Source organism: Tursiops truncatus, chromosome 9 (assembly GCF_011762595.2).
Source record: "Tursiops truncatus isolate mTurTru1 chromosome 9, mTurTru1.mat.Y, whole genome shotgun sequence".
Lineage (NCBI taxonomy): Eukaryota > Metazoa > Chordata > Mammalia > Artiodactyla > Delphinidae > Tursiops > Tursiops truncatus.
The window spans coordinates 10,318,736-10,339,091 of record NC_047042.1 but is presented as its reverse complement, the minus strand read 5'-3'; the positions used below and the strand labels follow the sequence as shown (position 1 = coordinate 10,339,091).

General features: G+C 44.8%; 1 protein-coding gene across 1 annotated transcript in view; it reads left to right on the top strand.

Annotated features, from left to right (window-relative positions):
- The window catches only part of HECW1 (HECT, C2 and WW domain containing E3 ubiquitin protein ligase 1), a 256,280-nt gene that overhangs the window by 8,313 nt on the left and 227,611 nt on the right, over positions 1-20,356 (top strand). The window contains exon 2 of the mRNA XM_019940665.3: positions 2,101-2,208. Within this exon, the coding sequence (XP_019796224.2) occupies positions 2,101-2,208 (108 nt within the window). The remainder of the gene's footprint in view (positions 1-2,100; positions 2,209-20,356) is intronic.

Sequence of the window (20,356 nt, the reverse complement as noted above, 5' to 3'; positions counted from 1 at the left end):
CCCTTTCTAGGTGTTACTCTATATGGATACCTGATCATGACTATTAAAGTGAATATTCTGGTGATCAGAGTGGATAAATTCAGGAAAATACCTCTCCTTGGAGAATTGCCATAATGAGGCAAATTTCTATCTGGGTACTGAAGACCTAGGGAGCTAGGAAAACATTATGCCTTTTTTTGCAGAAATGAGGGAATTACTGTAAAAGACGTATTATGCAATCATCTTAGCAGCCCAAACAGGGCTGTGAGCACACACTGTGATTATAAAGACAGACGAATTTTGCAAACAAGTGATTTTCCAAGGGATACAAACAGTTCCTGCTGTTAATGAGGCAGAGACGGTGTTACTCTGCCTGATCATCTCGGCCAAAGAAGAGGCAGCCAAAAATGTGCAATTGACTTAGCAGGTCACAAGCACGCTTACCAGTCATCTCACGTAATCCATGCCCCCCACCCCCACGAGGTCCCAGTTATTACCACCCCCCATCTCGCAGATGAGGGCCTGCAGCTGTAGAAATGACAGTATTGGTAAATGGCGCAAAGGTCCTTGGAGCTGGGTCCTTTCGCTATAAGCTCTGCCCTCTTTCACCTCCTCCTCTGTTTTCCAAATCCATCCAGCTGCAGGAAGTGAACCTCAGAATATCTCAGCTGCAAAGAGGGCAACCATGACCTAGCCCCTCTCTGCAGAGCTGGGGCTCTGGGCCTCCCCTCGGGAGCTCCTGAGTTCTGGCTTTCCCCCCAACCAGCGCAGTGGATTTGGACTGTCAGAACATGGTTGTCTCACAGCTTCAGATCCATTTAGCTCAGATGGCTCCTTTCTGGGTGAAGTGGGAACTGCAAGGGCCCCATCGAAGATTAAGGTAAAATTCATATCCTTGTCTTCGCCTGCACTGAGAACATGAGGTCTGGAACCAAGGGGGAGGCAGTCGGCTCGGTCTTCACAGATCTGTCCTCTCTAAGGATGCTGCCTTGTTCTCTGGGCACCAGCTTGAAGAAGGATGTTGATGGGTTGCAATGTAACAAGCAGAGGAAGCGCAGGAGATGGGAGGAGCACAGTCCCCACCCCCCGCAGCTCCTCTCAGTGCTCGCACAGGGTAGGCTCTGCCCCCCTTGGGCCTTGGACACCCCATGGGGGCCTTGCTCCACCCTTCACACACCCACCCTCCATCCCCACCCTGGCAGCGCCTTCTCATCCCTCAGCTCTCCCCTGACCCCCTGTTGGCCTTCCTACTTGTAGCTTCTTGTCAGAGCAGTCCATTCTTTTCCTTCCTCTCCCCTCTTACAAGTTGTAATAATGCACTTATTTCTTTACTTAGTGTTTAAAGTCTGTGTCCTCAGTTGTTTGTGGTTTCAGTTCAGAAAGGTTTTGCCCAACACCGTGGCCCCTGCACCTTCCCAGCCTGGCAGATGGTTGGATCTCGATAAGTGTCTGTTGAATGAACAGACATGGCTGCATGAAGGATGGATGGATAAATGCATGGATGGTCCCCAAGTGTTGGATGTTGATGGGTGTCCACACTGGAGAAGAGATCACATAGGATGGAGCCCATGCGAACAGGGCCCCAGATAGAAAGTACAATTGGATGTTTTCTTTATGCCTCATTCTCACACCCAAATAGGGACCAGTTAATGAAAGCTTTAGGAGGGAGATTTTCACACTGAGATTCCCCACGTGTAAGAGTTATTCAAAAGTGAAATGAGGGAACTGCCTGGCGGTCTAGCAGTTAAGACTCTTGAGCTTCCACTGCAGGGGGCTTGGGTTCGATCCCTGGTTGGGGAACTAAGATCCCGCATGCTGCACGGCACAGGCAAATAAAGAAGAAAAAGTGAAATGAACTGCTGTAGCAGCAATTTTTTCTGTCTCTGGAGGTGTTCAAGAACCAGCTAGATGATCACTTGCCAGGAGTGTTGAGGAGAGGGGAAGAGATTCCTGCATTAAAATTCTAAAATTAGAATTCCCTGATTCTATGATTCCAGGTGCTTTTTCTTCTGTTGAGCTGGAGGTGGCATTAATATCTTTGCTCTTTTATTATTTTTTTGTAAATCTGCTGTTAGCTGATGTGTTTCTCTACTCTGCTTTCTTTCTTTCCTGGGAATATAGATGAGGTCTTGTCGGAAAACTTTCTGGACTATAAGAACCGTGGAGTCACTGGTTCTCATCGGGGCCAGATCATCTGGAAGATTGACGCCAGCTCTTACTTTGTGGAGCGTGAGTACCTTTCCCATTCCTGTTGCTCGGGATGAAGCGGAATTCAACTGCTTTGCTCTTGTGCTGCATTGCCTCACTTAGAAATGTGCCATATGTGAAAGATGTGGATTGAATGAGGTGCTTAAAAGACAGTGAGTAGTGAGCTATAGAGCAGTTGGGTAGCAGCCACCCACACCAGCCCGTGGCCCTTAACTTTCTCTCCCTGGCTCCTCCAGGCGCTTTCCAACTTTGTGAAGGTTGCCCCTTCTGTATCCTGCTGTCCAGTTTGGGCTTTGCTTAACCCAGTTCTTCAAGGCTTCTTGTTCCCCAGTGTGTTGGGGGATTCCTCGGGATGGGAACGATGCATTACTACTACCAATCTGTTTCCTTCATTCCTGATCTACTGACATTTCTGGATGTATAAACTCATCATCATGTATCTTATTTTATATTTTCTAAAGTTTTCCGCTCTCTTTGAAAATAAGTCATTTTTGCAGTTATGGAAGGAATTTTTCGTAGGTCCCATACTGGTGCATGAGGAAATATCTACATGGGCCTCATATTTGCCACCCAAAGGAATGCACGGACTACCTATAATGTACCCTTTCCCCTCCCACATGGGTACTGGAGAGTGCTAAGTGCAAAAATCCCTTCATGCATTTTCTGGTTCATAGCAGGTATTCATTCAGCATAACACTTCTGAAAGGAAATGGAATAGTCTATTGTTCCAGCTGCCTGGTGCTCAGAGGAGATGACACATGGCCAGGAACCTAAAGTTGTCTATTTTTTAAAAAATATTTTATTTATTTGTTTATTTATTTGGCTGCATCGGGTCTTTAGTTGTGGATCGCGGGATCTTTTGTGGCGGCACGCAGGCTTCTCTCTAGTTGTGGTGTGTGGGTTCCAGAGCACGCAGGCTTAGTAGTAGTTGCGGCACGCGGGCTCCTTAGATGTGACGCACAGGCTGTAGAGCGCGCAGGCTTAGTTGCCCCGTGGCATGTGGGATCTGACCAGGGCTTGAACCCGCGTCCCCTGCATTGGAAGGCGGATTCTTAACCACTGGACCACCAGGGAAGTCCCCCTAAAGTTGTCTATTATCATTTGACTTGTAGCTCACGAAAAACTATCCTCTAGCATGTTTTGCTCCCATTTTTTTCCAGGTGAAAACTCTCATTTTCATTCACTTAATAAACATTTTATAAGACCTACTGTACTCCAAAGAATAGAGATTGGAGATGAAACCTCAGTGTCTGTCCTCTACTTATGGTGTCTCTGCCCTGGGAAATGACACAAATGTCCCTATTTTTGCATTGGCACATGCAGAATGAGTAGAGTCAGGAGGTTTGATACTACCAGACGTAGAGGGGACAAGACTTTATGTTATGTGGTTGCTGACCCTTGACTTTGCGTTAAGCATGATGAAACTCCCAGCAAGAGAGTTCCTTTTCCTTAGTACTTACCTCCCCCGCTCTTCTGCACTCTAATCCATCCTGCATGCTGATCCCAGACAAAATGCCTTGAACGCAATCCTGCTACCATGTGCCCCCAAGCCTCATGGCTGTGCTTTCATGCTACATCAGCTGAAACCTCTCTGCCCAGCTGCCAAACCCCAACAAAACCCACCACATCCCTCAACCCTACTTCTCCATCCTCCCCAGCAGGCCCTCCTTTGCCCTAGTCATGCCAGCATCTTCCGCTATCCCACAAATGGCATCATTTATCATAAAGCACATGGCCAGGCTTGATGTGGGGATAAAGCGATGGGCTCCAGCTAGTGGTACCTAATATGACTTCCCAAATGCCAGTAAGAACAAAAGAGGTGAGAACTTGCAGTAGCAATGAATATTAGATATAATTGCTGACTGTATGCCCCAGTCTACACTGGAAGTTCAGTGGAAGAGTCCTTCCTTACTACATACCCATTTTGTTCTTTTGGGTTTTAACTAAATGAGAAATAGACATGATTCAGGGTCATAATACAGTATCAGCTCAAAATGGTGCAGGCATAAACACACCTTGAAGGTGTTTCTTTTATCTTTTTAGAGTCAAGGAAATAAATATTAAGGATAATATGAAACCTCATGACTCTGTCTTCATTCTGCATGAGCCAGTGTGAAAAAGTGGGATTTGTGTGTAAATTAATCTAGCACTAGTACCATTCCTTTCAAGGCAGTTCTCCAAGATTTCTGGGACATTTAGAGCATTTCCTGTACATTCGGCTCAAATAACAAACCATTTAACATAATTGTCTTCATGAGCAGTATGAAGACACACTTTAAATATCATTAGACAGGTATTATAATGTAAAATCAGCTCTGTAAAATACATAAAATGTTATAATTGAGTGAAAGTGTATTCAAAGTTGGTGAAGTTCCAACGTCCTAGAATAAACGGATAGTTTGCCAAGTCATATTCAAAATAACTAAAAGGGGCTTCCCTGGCGGCGCAGTGGTTGAGAGTCCGCCTGCCGATGCAGGGGACACGGGTTCGTGCCCCGGTCCGGGAAGATCCCACATGCCGTGGAGCGGCTGGGCCCGTGAGCCATGGCCGCTGAGCCTGCGCGTCCAGAGCCTGTGCTCCGCAATGGGAGAGGCCACAGCAGCGAGAGGCCCGCGTACCGCAAAAAAAAAAAAAAAACTAAACTAAAAGTTCAGCACTTTAGAAAACTGACATGTTTTCAAGTGCAAACTGGAGACGATCCCGCTCCACAATATTCCTCTTAGACTAGCGATACCTCGGTGCTTTCAGAAAACGGATGAATTTCCATTTTGCAAATGTATCAAATGAATGAATAATATACTAAGAATGTATTTCTGTACAAATGTAACGATTTGTCAAAAAGTAAAAATTCATTGAGACAAAGCTTAATTGAGTTTGCAAATGATTGGACTGTGGACTCAGGGCACACAAAAAAATCAGATAAATTAAAACAATAATGAATTATAGGAGTCTGAATGCATTAAAACTGTATATAATATGCTATAAAAATTTATATTTTTAATGTGAAATAATTTGCATTTTCAAACCTGTTTGATAGAACAAGTGCCAAATTAAGGAACAGGAAGAGACTGGATGTACAGAATGTTCTAATGTAACTATCAAAGTGTATGCAAATCGAAGCATCAAAGATCCTCTTGCTATAGTATAAAAATGCAGAATTCAGGCCATTATCCAGAAGGTTAGAGAAGTTTTGTTACGAATCACAAATAAGCTCTTCATGGTCTCTAGGTAGCAATAAACACATTAATCTAATTGGTAAATTAGACGTTCTTAAAATAAAAATAACTTTATAAACTTTGAACATTAAATCTTGAAGTACCACAGAAGGTCATTCCAAGTGGGAGTTAAAATAATAAATGAGGTTTTGTTTTGGTTTTTCCATTTTTCTCTTTATGTTTACCTTTTATTACTTCCTTTTATGAAAGTAGAGGTATATCACTGATTGTCTGGGATCTGTTCTAATCGCACATTTCTTTCAGAGTTATGATTCAATTTAGAATTAGGTAATTGCTATTGATTTATATGATATTTTAAAGGTCTGATTCAATCAGATTTTGAAAGTACCCCCAAATTAGAAACATTCAAAACAAATACTTTCTGTGTTCTCCAAGGAGTTACAAACATGATAAAATACAGAAGAAAATAACTCCTGACTCGTTTCCTATGGTCCCTGCATAATTTCGCCCAAGAGGGCACTTGGCTATTTGACTATAGTAATAATTGCTGTAATATGAGAAGGGTAAAGATGCAAATTTTAACACTGACCAAAGAAAGAACTAGTGAAATTTTAGCTTTACCTATCCTGACAAAATCTTTCGATGTTTTATTGTTATAGTAACTCAAATGTTATATTCTAATGTGTGCAGTTGGGCTCAGCGGGCCAGTCTGAAGCCTTCAGGAGCTACCACAGTCTTTGTTGACTATGTGCTCCCCAAACAAACTTATGGTTACCAGGGGGTAAGTGGGTGGGGGGAGGGATAAATTGGGACATTGGGACTGACATCTACACACTACTACCTATGAAATAGATAACTAATAAGGACCTACTGTATAGCACAGGGAACTCTACTCAATACTCTGTAATGGCCTATATGGGAAAAGAATCTAAAAAAGAGTGGATATATGTATATGTATAACTGATTCACTTTGCTGTACACCTGAAACTGAATCAACTAGACTCCAATAAAAGTTAAAGAAGAAAGAAGTCCTTCAGAATCAGGGCTTGCCTTGCAGCGAGGTATTGATTCTGCCTGGAAGGTATCTTTATTTTGATCTCTGGCCCAGACCTGTTACGTGTAGCTCCCTGTTCATTGTCACTCCCCATTGCTAGCAGGAACAATAGAGTAGTGGGTCTGGAAGGACAGCTGATTACAGCCAAGAGAGTTTCTCCCAAACGGACCTCCTTTCTCTACCCACCCTTGTGTCAAGTCATGTAATCACGGTCATGATCACAGCCTTCTGCAGCTGTCCAGGCATAAACCAGAAATCTGCAGTCATTCCGACTGCTCTGTTTTGCCGTGGCTTCCTGCCCACTCCGAACCACTGGTCATGCATCGCCTGCAGCTCAGACCCTCACGTTCAGCCCCTTCCCCATCTCTGCCCTCGCTTCCAGATTCACACCCTGACTGCTACCTGCTCTGGTTTCATCACTCCCTGCATTTGTCAGAAGAGCGAACCTCAAACCCCTTCTCAGTACATCATTTCCCAATCCTTTTCCATCACGTCCTCCCAAATTAAAAAAACACAGTGGCCCCCGGTTACACATAACAGCAAATCTAAGCACCTAGTCGTGCTGTAAGGTTTTTTTTTAATTTTTATTTTATATTAGAGTATAGTTGATTAACAAAGTTTTTAACAGCACCCCTTGAGAGTGGCAAGATGAAATGTACACAGGTCAGGGGGCAGAGTTTGCCTCCTTTCCCCACCCTTCAGCAGGTGGCTTCCCAGTGAGAGGCCTGTGGACTCAGTGTCTACCCGGTGTGGCCCTTGGACTCTAAGGCTCTGTTCCTTCAACTATAAAAGGAAGTTAATGTACAATCCCCACCGGTGACCCCATGAAGACTGAGAAAGCACACGTGAAGGGCCAGGCACGTGTCTGGTACAGCCAGGTGTGCGGTATAATGAGAAGGCTTCGAATTAGGGATTGCAGTGCATTTCTCCTCTGGGAATGGACATGGTGGTGTCTTGGTGACAGCTGTGAACTGAATGGCTTATTCTGGGAGTTTCCCGTGGGGAAAGCCTTTGCAGCCAAAGTTGGAGACCGATGGGCACTGAAGGAAAAGCAGGGCTCCAGGAGAACTAGCTGACTCCCCTGGTTAGCCCTTCTGGCTGGTGCTTTCTCCTCTGCGGCAATGCGGCAGAGCCAGGACAAGCTGTGCTGGGGCCAGAAGGCCACCCAGATCTGCCCAGAGCAGCTGCAGGGATCCCGTCACGTCAGCAATCCAGATGGTTCAGGTGACACATTGGTATAGCTTTCTATTTAAATCTAGACGTATTTCCACCAGGACTGCTCTGGTTTTAGAACTGGTGTGGCTAAGAACTGCACTGTGGGCTGCCATTTTCAATCACTGTTTTGTTCTTCCCGAGGAGCTATGTCTCCTTTTGTACCGCAATAAACGTTTGAGTCATAGGCTCTGTGAAAGTCTACTTGGAGAGACTAAATTGTGAAAGTGTATCATAATCTTATGACAATCGTACCACTTCGCAAAGGCGTTCCTTTAGGAACAAGTGCGCCTCCGTCAATATTTGCATGATAATGGCTATTTTATTATTATGCCATCTTAATTTTACTACATAATTCCCTGGAAGCCATGACTACCCCCATCGCTCATCCAGGTTCACACTACCCTAAAGAGAAACCATGGTCAAAATTGCACTCTACACAATCAGAAAGTAATTTCAGTATTGCTTCTGTTCTTACTTGCCTTTCTTAAATCTGGAGAAAAGAGTCTGCAGTTCACAGCAACACTCCTAAAATGCATTTCCTCTTTCACCTGTGTCCTTTTGCCACACAACTCCCCTGGTGTTCTTCCCGCTAAACTTCTCCATAAACCTTCCTCACCGCATGCTGGTTTTCTTCCTTCCTTATTTCCAGCACGTTTTGCCTTAAAAGCCTAAATGAAGTAATCTTGCTAGAGAGAAGCCTCCTGGAATGGTAGAAGAAGGAACCCAAGCCACCAAATTCACAATCACTCACACTTGAGCAGACCAGAGTGAAATGGTTGGAGATATTCATACAGTAATAACGTCTGGGCTTCCAGAGGCCAACATGAAGGTGCAGCGGTTCTGACTGAAAGGGACCAATGAGACAGTGGGAGTGTGGCAGTGGGAGGGCAGGGGTCCAGGTGGGAAGACAGGACATAGGAATGAGGGGACACACGTAGCAGGCTCATCCTCAGTTCACCCAAGGTGAAGAGCCCAAATGTTGTGTGCAACCATCTCTTACCAGGTCAAATAGTCCATTACATCTGGGGCATCAAAATGCATCTTTAGTCCATAGATTAAATATCAGACCATTAAAGAGTGACTAAGCATTGTTACAGAAAACAGCTAGAAAGATACAACCAAATCATTCAGTTCAGATTTGCAGCAATATAGAGCTACCTTCTAGTTTGATGTGTGTCAGATTCTTCCAATGAGTTGAAACCTCTAAGTCAACACAGATAAAGGGTCAAAGGCCTAATAACCCAAACTGAGACTTTTCTACATTTACCTTGAGTTTCCATTTCATTAAGAGAACATACAGCCTCACCTGCCTCTCTGAAGCCTACAGTGCTGGAGGCCTTCTGGGGACTGTGCTGGTCTCCAGGGACTCTGATCTAGAGGTGAAGGCTTGGTCCCTGCCCGCTGAGGCTCTCACATTGCAGGAGCGGGGACAAGCACCTCCTTCTTTTTGTCCTGTGTCAGTGAAGGGGACCACAAAACCTGGCTTTGGGGCCCAGAGTTGATCACCACCCACGGATAAGAGGAGCCAGTAGGTAGACTTGGCCAGTGGGAAGGAAGGACCGGCATTGGGGGCCAAGAGGTAGAGAGATCATTCTAGGCAAGGAATAGCCCTTGCAAAGGCATGAAGGCATGCAGATGTGATAGTTGAGGGTGGAGTGCTGAGAAAAAGGAAGAGAAGGAGAAAGAGGAGGAAGGGATAGAGGTTGAGGAAGAGAGATCATTGAGTGTGGAGGGTTAAGTATGGCCGCAAGTTCCTTGGCATTCCTGTCATCAAGAGGCCCGGTCCATGTCCCCTCCCCTTGGGCCTGGGAGGGCTCTGTGACCCTGCCCTGGTTTCCATGCTGAAGTGAGGCTGTGCAGCTTCCAGGCCAGGCTTTCAGAGACTGGTAACTCCCACTTCCTATCTCTTAGAACACTCGCTCTTGGAGCCCTGAGACAGCTGTGCTTTCACAGTGGCCATGTGAAAGTTTGCATGGAGACAGCTGCTCCAGCCATCCCCACCCAGGGCACAGCAGAGGGCCAGCCAGCTGTTACCCATGGCAACAGCATGCAAGACAGCAAGGGAAAGCTGCCCAGCTGAGCCCAGTCACCCCACAGAACTTTGAGAGACGATAGTACAGAGCTGTTACGTTTTGGGTTTGATTGTTACGCAGCAGTAGTAACTGTAGCATCAGGGGATCCAGATGAACAGGGCCATGGAAGTCAAAGGCGGGGAAGCTATCAAAGGGAGCGTCGTCGACAGGACCTGGTGAGTGCCATCAGAGGACTCAAGGGACATGTGGTCTAGAATGCATGGCGGAGGGTTGGAACATGGGGCTTGTGGTGATGTTTGCCAAAAAAAATAATTTAAGGAGCTGATGAGGAAGACTGCAGGCTGAAGAGTTAGAATGGCCAGTTCAGATTGATCCTGATCTGGGCCATGAAAGTCCCTAGTCCCAGGAAACCTCTCACACAGGAATGGTGAGGGCCCCCCAGTAAATCTGTGTCTATAGAGAAGAGGCAAAGTGTGTGAAGCATCCTCCAGGACGGGTGGCTGTGAGAGTGACTCTGAGGGGGCAGCACGAGAAACAGAATGGAGATGAGCTTGAACACGTGTAAGGACTGAATGAAATGAGCCTACAAGTAAGTGCTCTCCTTTATTTAGGACATCCTTGTGTCCACTTCTTGGCAAGGACCTTACATCCTTTTAAAACTTTTTTTAAATTTTTATACAAGTTTTGAAGGTTACTTTCCATTTGCAGTTATTACAAAACATTGGCTATATTCCCCCTGTTATACAATACATCCTTGAACCTATCTTACACCCTATAGTTTGTACTTCCCACACCCCACCCCTATATTGCCCCCGCCACTGGTAACCACTAGTTTCTTCTTTATATCTGTGAGTCTGCTTTTTTTGTTATATTCACTAGTTTGTTGTATTTTTTAGATTCCACATATAAGTGATATAATATGGTATTTATCTTTCTCTGTCTGACTTATTTCACTTAGCATAATGCCCTCCAAGTCCATCCATGTTGCTGCAAATGGCAAAATTTTATTCTTTTTTATGGCTGAGTAATAGTCTATTGTGCATGTATATATATGTATACCACAGCTTCTTTATCCATTCATCTGTTGATGGACACTTAGGTTGTTTCCATGTCTTGGCTATTGTAAGTAATGCTGCTAAGAACATTGGGGTGCATGTACCTTTTGAATTAGTATCTTTATCTTTTTCAGATATATACCTAGGAGTGGAATTTCTGGGTCTTATGGTAGTTCTATTTTTAGTTTTTTGAGAAACTTCCATACTGTTTTCCACAGTGGCTGCACCATTTTACATTCCCACCAACAGTGTACAAGGGTTCCCTTTTCTCCACATCCTTGCCAACATTTGTTATTTGTAGACTTTTTGATGATAGCCATTCTGACAGGTGTGAAGTGATATCTCACTGTGGTTTTGATTTGTATTTCCCTGATGATTAGCAATGGTGAGCATATTTTCATGTGCCTGTTGGCCATCTGCATTTCTTCTTTGGAAAACTGTCTATTCCATTCTTCGGCCTGTTTTTTAATCAGATTGTTTGGGGTTTTTTGATGTTGAGTTGTATGAGCTGTTTATATATGTTGTATATTAATCCCTTTTCAGTCATATCATTTGCAAATATTTTCCCCCATTCAGTTGGTTGTCTTTTTGTTTTATCAATGGTTTCCTTTGCTATGCAAACCTAATTAAGTTTAATTAGGTCCCATTTGTTTATTTTTGCTTTTGTTTCCACTACTTTAGGAGATGGATCCAAAAAATACTGCTGTGATTTATGTCAGAGTGTTCTGCCTATGTTTTCCTCTAGGTTTTACAGTATGCAGTCTTACATTTAGGTCTTTAATCCATTTTGAGTTTATTTTCATATATGGTGTTAGAGAATGTTCTAATTTTATTCTTTCACATGTAGCTGTCCAGTTTTCCCAGCACCACTTATTAGCTGCCTTTTCTCCATTGTATATTCTTGCCTCCTTTGTTGTCGATTAACTGATGTGGGTTTATTTCTGGGCTTTCTATCCTGTTCCATTGATCTATGTGTCTGTTTTTGTGCCAATACCATATGTTTTGACTACTGTAGCTTTGTAGTATAGTCTGAATACAGCCTTTTATTTTACGCTGATAAGAGCACCATGAGTTGGGTGCCATCACCATTGCATTTGAGGAGAAAACAGTCTCGGAGACATGGTAGTCTTTGTGGCAGGTGGTGGAGCTGGAATTTAAACCAGGCTTATCTGCTTGTGCTCATCAGCCCAAGGGAAGGGTCTATGGGCATGCTGGAGATGCGGGACACAGAAGGGACGTTTAATGAACTGAGGTCTATGAGGAGTTGGAAGGAACAGGATGCAGAGAACAGTTAAGGAGTCCAAACTTTCCTGGAAGCCCTTGACCCACTATGGACTTCCAGTCAGAAGTGTGGGTGGGGCAGGATGGGGACAGAAAGAGAGGGAAGGAAAAAAATGTGTTATGCTGACCACTCTATGGTGCCCCTTTTCCTAATCGGAAGGGAAAGAAGACGACACAGGAAGAACTCAGGAGTGATTTTCACTTATACAGAGGTGGTGGAGTCAAATTAGAACTCTACAGAACGGTTTCTCTCCATCCCCCTCAAAGCCACTCAATACACAGAATGAATCTCTTTTACTATAAATTGCAGACACATGGAGTTAGAAATAACCAGGGCTGCAGAGGCCCTCCATATCTCTGCCTCCAGAGAGGGCTTCAGCAAGATAAGGAGGGAGTATTGTGCCCATTTTAATCTCCATGAAATGGGGACAATAGCTCTCTCATAAAGGCCTGTGGCAGGCCAGGGCCGACAGAGGCCAAATTGGCAGGAGAGTATGTGGGGCAGACAAGAGAAACTGACCTAACTAAGATGCCGTGTCTGGACCTACAGCCAGGTATCTGAAGGGCATAGCAAGCTCATTGCCATATGTGCAATTAGACACAGCAGATGGGAATGAGGTGGCTGCAGCCATCCCAGGAGGGTGGCCTGTGCTTGTCCCTGGGGAATCTGTGCGTGTCTCACAAGATCCCACCCCTGGGCTATCATTTGGGGTAAGGCTGCTGTCCTGAATAGAGGAATAATAATAGTAATAGCAGCAACTAACTACCTCTGAGCTCTCCCAATGTGCCAGGTACCATGCTGAGTGCCTCATACATCTTGCCCCATTTAATCTTCATGAAAACCCTAGGTGGCAGGGTTTTTTTTTTCCCCTTTTTTGATAAGGAATCTGAGGTCCAGGAAGATAAATGCAACTGGTCTAAGATTCACAAGTCACAAACAAATGGTGGGGTCAGGACTTGAACCCAGGCAGTCTGACCTCTGAGCCTGCTCTTTAGCCACCATGATGTCCTGATAAGACTAAAGTTGGCCAGAAGGGTCCCCACCACTAAGGTGGAGATTCGGTACAGAGTTCTGATCCCATGGAGGGCTGGATACCAGGTAATACATTAGATAGAATTCTGAAGTTGGAGTCAGTGCTGGGGGCTTTCCTCCCGGAGTGATTGGCAAGGAAATTATCTGGGCATCAAAGTGGGAACCCATTTGTCACTGGGCTAGCAAATCCTTAACTAGAGGAAGGAAAGTCAAGATGGTTAACGTGGCCTTCCTTCCCTCCAGATGATTCTGAATGGGGAGCTCCATAGTCCCCACCATAAAGAGCTGTGAGAAAGTCAAACTAGAAGACAGAGGCTATCCAAGGTTTCAGTCACTTCCTCCCACACAAATCCAGAATGTCCTTCATTTCAATGTATTTGTTATATGTGTATAAATCCAATTTGTGTACACATTTTTAAAAGTATTACTTATTCCCTCTAGACACTTTGAGGAAAATATCAAACAGCATCCATCATTTCAGCAAAAATAACATTTTTAAAGATTTTTGTTGTTGCTGGTAGCATCTCCCCTTAGAGGGGCTTAGTAAGTATTTATTCAGTTAATGAATGAATGAATGAAGCTAGTGCTCAAAACACCTGTGCAGGAAGCAGGAGACTTGTGCTCAAGGGCTACAACCGTCATGTCTTATCTTTCCCACCGATGGCCCCTGAGCCATCAGGACAAAGAGACAGAGAAACACAGATGGAGGGCAGAAGCCACGATGTCTCTGGTCAGGCCCACAGCAAGAGGGTACCACAAAGAGAACAGAGTCAACTAAACCACCCAGCTTCTTGGAGTATGGAGGTGGCAGAGAGGTACCACCTTTTAAAGCAGAGGACTCTGCTCTCTAGTGAACACAGCCCAGTCCACACTGGAAATCTCACCAAACACTGTAGCACCTCCTCCCTTGATTCGGGCCCAGGAAGTGGATGCTAGAAGAGCAGTGGGAAGGGAGAATTTTCCGTGTTTCCACTTCATTCTTCTCTATTGACCCCCTGAGCCTTTCGGCCAAGTCTTTGGTCACGCACAGCTGCAGAGTTCTTGGTGAAGACAGAGAACCACAGAGGTCAGGGTGGTCCTGCCTGCACACCGTGTGTATCTTCCCGGACACTACGTACCTGGAGCCAGTTCAGAGGTCACCCCCAGGAGTCTCTGACATTAGCCAAGATAGGTCTCTAGTCAACTCCAAGGCCATTTTCAAATGATGACAGCTATACTGTCCACACCAGCCTTGGACAGCCAGGAAAGAGTTCAGAATCCAAATAATATGGAAAAAGTAAAAACTCCTCACAAATTCTCATGTATCTCACTTGCCCCAAATTCCAGAGTTGATACGGAACCCAAGAATACTGTAAAACCCACCAACACCCACAAAATCTAGAAGATGCAAGCAATGCCTCATCCATTGCAGCAGCTGCTAATCTAAGCCATGTTTCCCTCTTTCCAAGCAAAACCGGAGTCTGCAGCACCTGGTCCGCATTTATGCCCACATTGCTATTGCCAGCTGTTACTGGAGGGAAGAGGGCAAACAAAACGCAGAAAGGAAAAAGGAGCTGATTGTTTTTAACCTTCACCAGAATGAATGCCAGTTTCTCCCAGGTTGCTCAAGGGCAATGAGCTGAAAATCCAAACCAGAGAACTCGTCTAATAAGTGGGGAATTGTGTCTTATGCTTCCATCTCCTTGGGAAAAAATAGAGTTATAAATACTGCACCCTCTACCAGAGAATGACATATAGGGAACACTCCTACTTTTATACAAAATCTATAAATTTGAGCCCATAGACTTAAAGCCTTTTCATGGGACTCCTATTCCTTATATTTAAAACCTGTTAGTCTCTTTCTCTCTCCATGAATAGTTACCCTTGAAAAAAAAGAGATTTATTTTACAGTGTGAGTTTTCTGTAACAGAGAACACAAATTTCTAGTGAAAACTAAACCTTTAAGGCCTGGCTGAGCCTTTAACAAAGGAAAAGATAAGTAGTCAAAGAATAGAAGGAATATGAAATATTTTTCAAAGGGGGAAGAGTGGATTATGTCAAAATTAAACAAAAAATAATAATAGAAGGGAAACAGTAAAAAGAGTATGGAAACATGGAAAAGAAGTAATAGTTAAAATAACCTACGATTAGACTTCATCCTTTTCACTAGCCTAATCATCGGCAGTTCCCAATGAAAAATACAGGCAAACTCAATGTTAAGAAACATCAAGACCAGTTAAATGGAAGTCCTGGGTACTTGACACAGATGAAGTGACCACAGTGACCTTACAACAGTACAAAGCAAATGCTTACAAGGGTTGGACTCTTGAAAGAAGACCCAGCCCGCTCTCCGGGATGGAGATGGGCAAGACTTCCTTCCGTCTCCATCTTTCGGCTCCAGCTCAGCTCTCGGCTGGACCTCCGGTGGGGTTTCCGGCTGCGCAGCCCCTGCAGCGCCCTCTGTCGGCAGGTCCCCGGAGGCCAAGCGAAGAGTAGCAGGAAGAGCGTGCTGCTGACACCGGCTGAAGCTGGACAACAGGCAGGAACTTGGAACTCAGCAAAGGGATCAGGAAAGGTGTCCTGAGAGCCCTCGTACGAAACACGGGAGGATGATACGAAGCTTATAGGACGCTCCAAGCTGTCAGTGGGCACCAAGCTAAAGTGAGTGCATGATGGGAATAATTTCATAAAGCCTTGTTCTTGTACCCAGAGGAAGGGTAGAAGCGAGTAAGTGGTAGAGTCAGTACCATACAAGCAAGAGCCTGAATTTGGTGTGCAGAGGGTCTTCTATCACCTCTTCCACCTCCACACACTTTCCTCCAGGACAGTTCTTGGTCATCTGGTATAGACACATCGCTAAGCCTACCCAGAAAAAGATGCTGAAATTTCCAGTTCAGCTGAGTGGCCTATACATTCTAGACAAAAAGGAAGCCCCTGCCGGCTGAACAAAGGCAGCACCGTTAACCTGCGTTGATAGTTCCCAGGTTTTACAGGATAGCATCTGTGCCTCCTTCATCCCTTTCTTCTCTAACAGCCCTGACACTAACCTGCCCAGTCAAAGCATCTCATGTCTGCAGACCCTTCCCGGTTGACCTCCACAAATCAGCCAAATATTCAAGATCAGTGCCTCCACTCAGACATGGTTTTTTCCCAAGAGGCAACAATTCCAGTAAACTCCAAACCTGCAAATATTTTTTTTTTCATGAAACCCACACCAATGGAGTGCAGTGTTCCTTTTTCAGCCTGCTTTTTTGGTGTCAGGAATCCCTTCGAGGGACCCAGCATCCAGTTACTGTATCCCAGGTCAGAATTGTTGACCTGAAACAAATAGACTGCTAGATATTTCTCCAGCAAAGATCATTTATTCAGGATCAGCAGAGGATTGCAACCACAGTTCAGGGTCTGCAACCACGGTGAGCCACTTGCACGTCCCCCTACAGCAAGGGCAGGAGAACACTTTATAGAGAGGATAAGGAAGTCGGAAGGGCTGTAGGAAACAAAGAGTCCATGGCTTTTCATTGGCTGAGTCCTTGCCAGGAAAGAAGAGGAGGTTTTCTTCTTCCTGTTGGGCTCTGCTATCACCACAGGGCGAGACAGCTCCCCTTTCTGGTTTCCTAACTCTATTGAATGTAGGTTTCTGTTTATTAATTTTTTATAGAATCAGCTGCAACTGAGAAAGGCAGCAGCCAATCCAATATGCAGCATGCCAGATGGGCTAGCATTTTTATATGTGCTTTGAGTTACCAAGTTCTATGTACCAGGAAGCCAAAATGGTGGGTGGGTGGGTGCTCTCGGAGCCCAGAACTACAGGTTTGAGTGTTCCCAGGCTGCAAAATCTCCCCATAGAAAACTATGGTCATTCAGCCCCATCTGCAGCTGACCAAGTTAGTCCCAACTGAGCATCAAATTGTGAGAAACTTTAACGATGTCTCCTAGATTCCAAGGGAAAACTGGGCAGGGAGAAAAGAGAGACACCCTGAGAGGAAAGGGGGAATCCAGGTAAGAGCAGTTTTTTCCCCACTAGGATGGACTCCTGTACTTCTTGCCAAGGAAGCCTACTCTTGAGGATTTCACCTTGTCATGCAGCCCATTCACGAGATTAAAGCATGGTTGCCTGCTACCTAACTCCAGGAGAGCCATTTCCGTAGACTTCTGTGTGAATGGCGCCCTTGGAGTTGGTAACACATCAGCCCTGTTAATAAGGTCACAGGAATGTCTGGTGACCACACATCAGAAAGTATACCCTGCCTCGTACTACCATTCCTAAGATCTGTGTGTGGCCAAGGATATACCTGGTTAGCCCAAAGTGTTACTGTAACCCTCCCAGCCTCCAGACCAGCCATGAGTTTGAGCTCTACCCTTCTTTACTGTGAAATTATGTGGTATCTCATGCTCCAATATCATGAAACCTGTTCATCTGTTACATCTTCTAAAATAGCCACCTGCCATTCATTTGTGGCTCTCACCTCCATCCAGTTTTAAAAGGTGATATTCAAAATCCTCTCCCTGACTATAAAGGGTTCATTTAAAAGTCATGCTGAGATTGCATCCCCCCTCCACCCCACACTCTCAAAAACCTTACTCTTCATACATCAGACTGATCCCGCAGTATATCCTCACACTTCTTGGTCCCTAATCTGGAAGAGGTTGGCTAATACCTAACAAGAGTATGTACTTCCCAGAAACACTTCTGGAACACCCTCTAGCAAGTCAAGAGCTGACTCAAGACATACGTAATCAGCACAGGATATGGGGAAGGGTCTCGGTATGGCCCTCTGCCTTCATGCTAGGACCCATACTTTCTACCTCTGGAGCTCTTCAATATGGTAGTCTGTCAGTCTACAGCCTTCTGGTTTGTGTCCTATCTCAGTTCCAGGCAACTCAGTCCTCCACCGTCTGACCAGCCATGACCCTCCCCTCCACTTGGACTGAAATGCAGAGACCCACCCCAGTAAGCCAGGATTTGGGACAAAAATATATGACAGAGAAGGCACTTGACTTTGCGGTCTGTATTTGGCCTTGGAGGATCTGTTGGGAACCCCCACCTCAGCCTGAATGCCCCAGGGCAGCTCCGAGACAGCTCAGCCCACTCCATCCAGGAGGGAGGACTGCTAAGAGGGCCAGCAGCTGTGCAATACTCCTGTTTCATTTCACATACACGTTAATCCTCTACGCTTCACTGGGCAGGGATTTTAAATTTTATTAGTCTTTTCAACGAACCAACATTTGGTTTTCTTGATCTTCTATATATACTTGTTTTCTGTGTAATTACTTTCTGCTCTTACTTTTATTTTTTATTATTTCCTTCCTTCTACTTTCCTTGGGTCTAATTTGTTGTCCTTTTTCTAACTTCTTGAGATGGATTCTTAGCTCATTGGTTTGGGGCTATTCTTCTTCTCTGTGTATGCATGTAAGGCCGTAAGTTTTCCCCTTAACAGTTTGTTTGGTTTTGCTTTGTTTTGGTAAAATCCTAAGTGAAGCACAAAACACACATAGAAAGGGGCATAAATTTAAATGCAGAGTTTAGGGATTTTCAGAAAGTGAACACATCCATGTACACAGCACCCAAATCAAGAAGCAGAGCCTAATTCACATGTCAAACTGTTCTGTTTGCCTCCTTCCTTCTCTCTGGGATCATTTTCCTCCTAACAGAAAGAGCTCCCTTTTAGTATTTCTTTTAGTGCAAGCTTACTGGTGATAAATCCTCTCTGTTTTTGTTTGTCTGAAAACATCACTATTTCACTTTCACTTTTGAGCAATGATTTCACGAGATACAGAGAATTCTAGGTTAGCTGTTCTTTTCTTCAGCACTTAGGAATGTCATTTCTCTGTCTTCTGAAAAATCAAGTTTAGTGTTTTTGTCTTTCCTTTGAAGATAATGTAGGTTTGGTTTTTTTGTTTTTTGTTTGTTTTTTACTCTGATGCTTTTAAGACTTTTCCCTTAGCCTTTGGATTTCAGGAGTTTAACTACGACATGCTTACAAGTGATTCCTGTTATTATCTAGGCTTGAAAATAAGTTATTGTCTCCTCAAAAGTTGCCTTTGCCCCACTCATTCCACTGTGTCCCTTATTCTCTCCTCTGTCCTTTCCATCCTCTTTTCTCTCTCTTTCTTCAACCTGGATATTTTCTTTTTTTTTTTTTTTTTTTTTGGTACGCGGGCCTCTCACTGTTGTGGCCTCTCCCGTTGCGGAGCACAGGCTCCGGACGCGCAGGCTCAGTGGCCATGGCTCACGGGCCCAGCCGCTCCGCGGCATGTAGGATCTTCCCGGACCGGGGCAGGAACCCGTGTCCCCTGCATCGGCAGGCGGACTCTCAACCACTGCGCCACTAGGGAAGCCTTGGATATTTTCAATCAACCTATGCTCCACTTTACTAACCCTCTTTCTGCTGTATCTGATCTGCAGCTAACCCCACGTATGGAGCTCTTAATTTCAACTCTTTGGTTCTTCAATAATTAAATCCCCATTTGATTCTTTTCTGTTGGTTCTAATTTTCTGGCAAAGTCTGCACTTCATTTTCTGCATGTATAAAATCATAGTTTCATTGAGGTCTTTGTCTAATGACTTCAATATCAGGATCCTAGTTCCATTTTCTTTCTTGCTTTTGGTCATTTGCTTCTGTCTCTTATCATACTTGGTGATTTTCAGTTGCCGTAAACTGGATGTGGAATATTGTAGATACTTCGGCGATGGCATCTTCCCTCAGAAGATTTTGCTCTTCCCTCAGTGAGCTTGTTGGGGTGCTGGTGGCCTTGACCCAATAAGAGGATGAGCTTAGTGGAGTGAAGAACAGTCTTGGTAAGCCTCAGTCTCCCTTTAGCTCGCCCTCTTCCTAGAGATCCCTCTCCAGGTCTTTCATGGAGAGCCGAGGGTTTTCACCTGGGACCCTTCCGTGACTCTCCCTGCCAGGTCTCCTCAGCACCAAGAGACAGAAGATTTTGGCTCACTTTTCAGACGTTTTCATGATGCAGGATTCAGCAAATGTCTGAGGGGAAACCAGCTGGGTACTTGAGGTCTCTGGTCCTTCACTCTGGCCCCAGAGGGCCACAGCAGCTCTGCTGGTTTCCCTGCCAGCAGGACAAAGGGACTGCAGGTAATCAGCTCGTCTCACCAGTACTCCATCGTCTAGAATTTGTGGTCCTTGTTGCTTCCATTATTCTGCAGTGCTTTAAATATTTTGTTTTTAAAAAAAGCTTATCTAGTTGGCAGCAGAAGCATTAATCTGCTACAATTACTGTATCCTAGCAGGAAGAGGAAGGCTCTAATTGCCTTTTAGCAAACACTCCACATGCGGTGATCCCAGAGAACAGAAACACTGTCTAGGGGGTGATAATAACCAGCA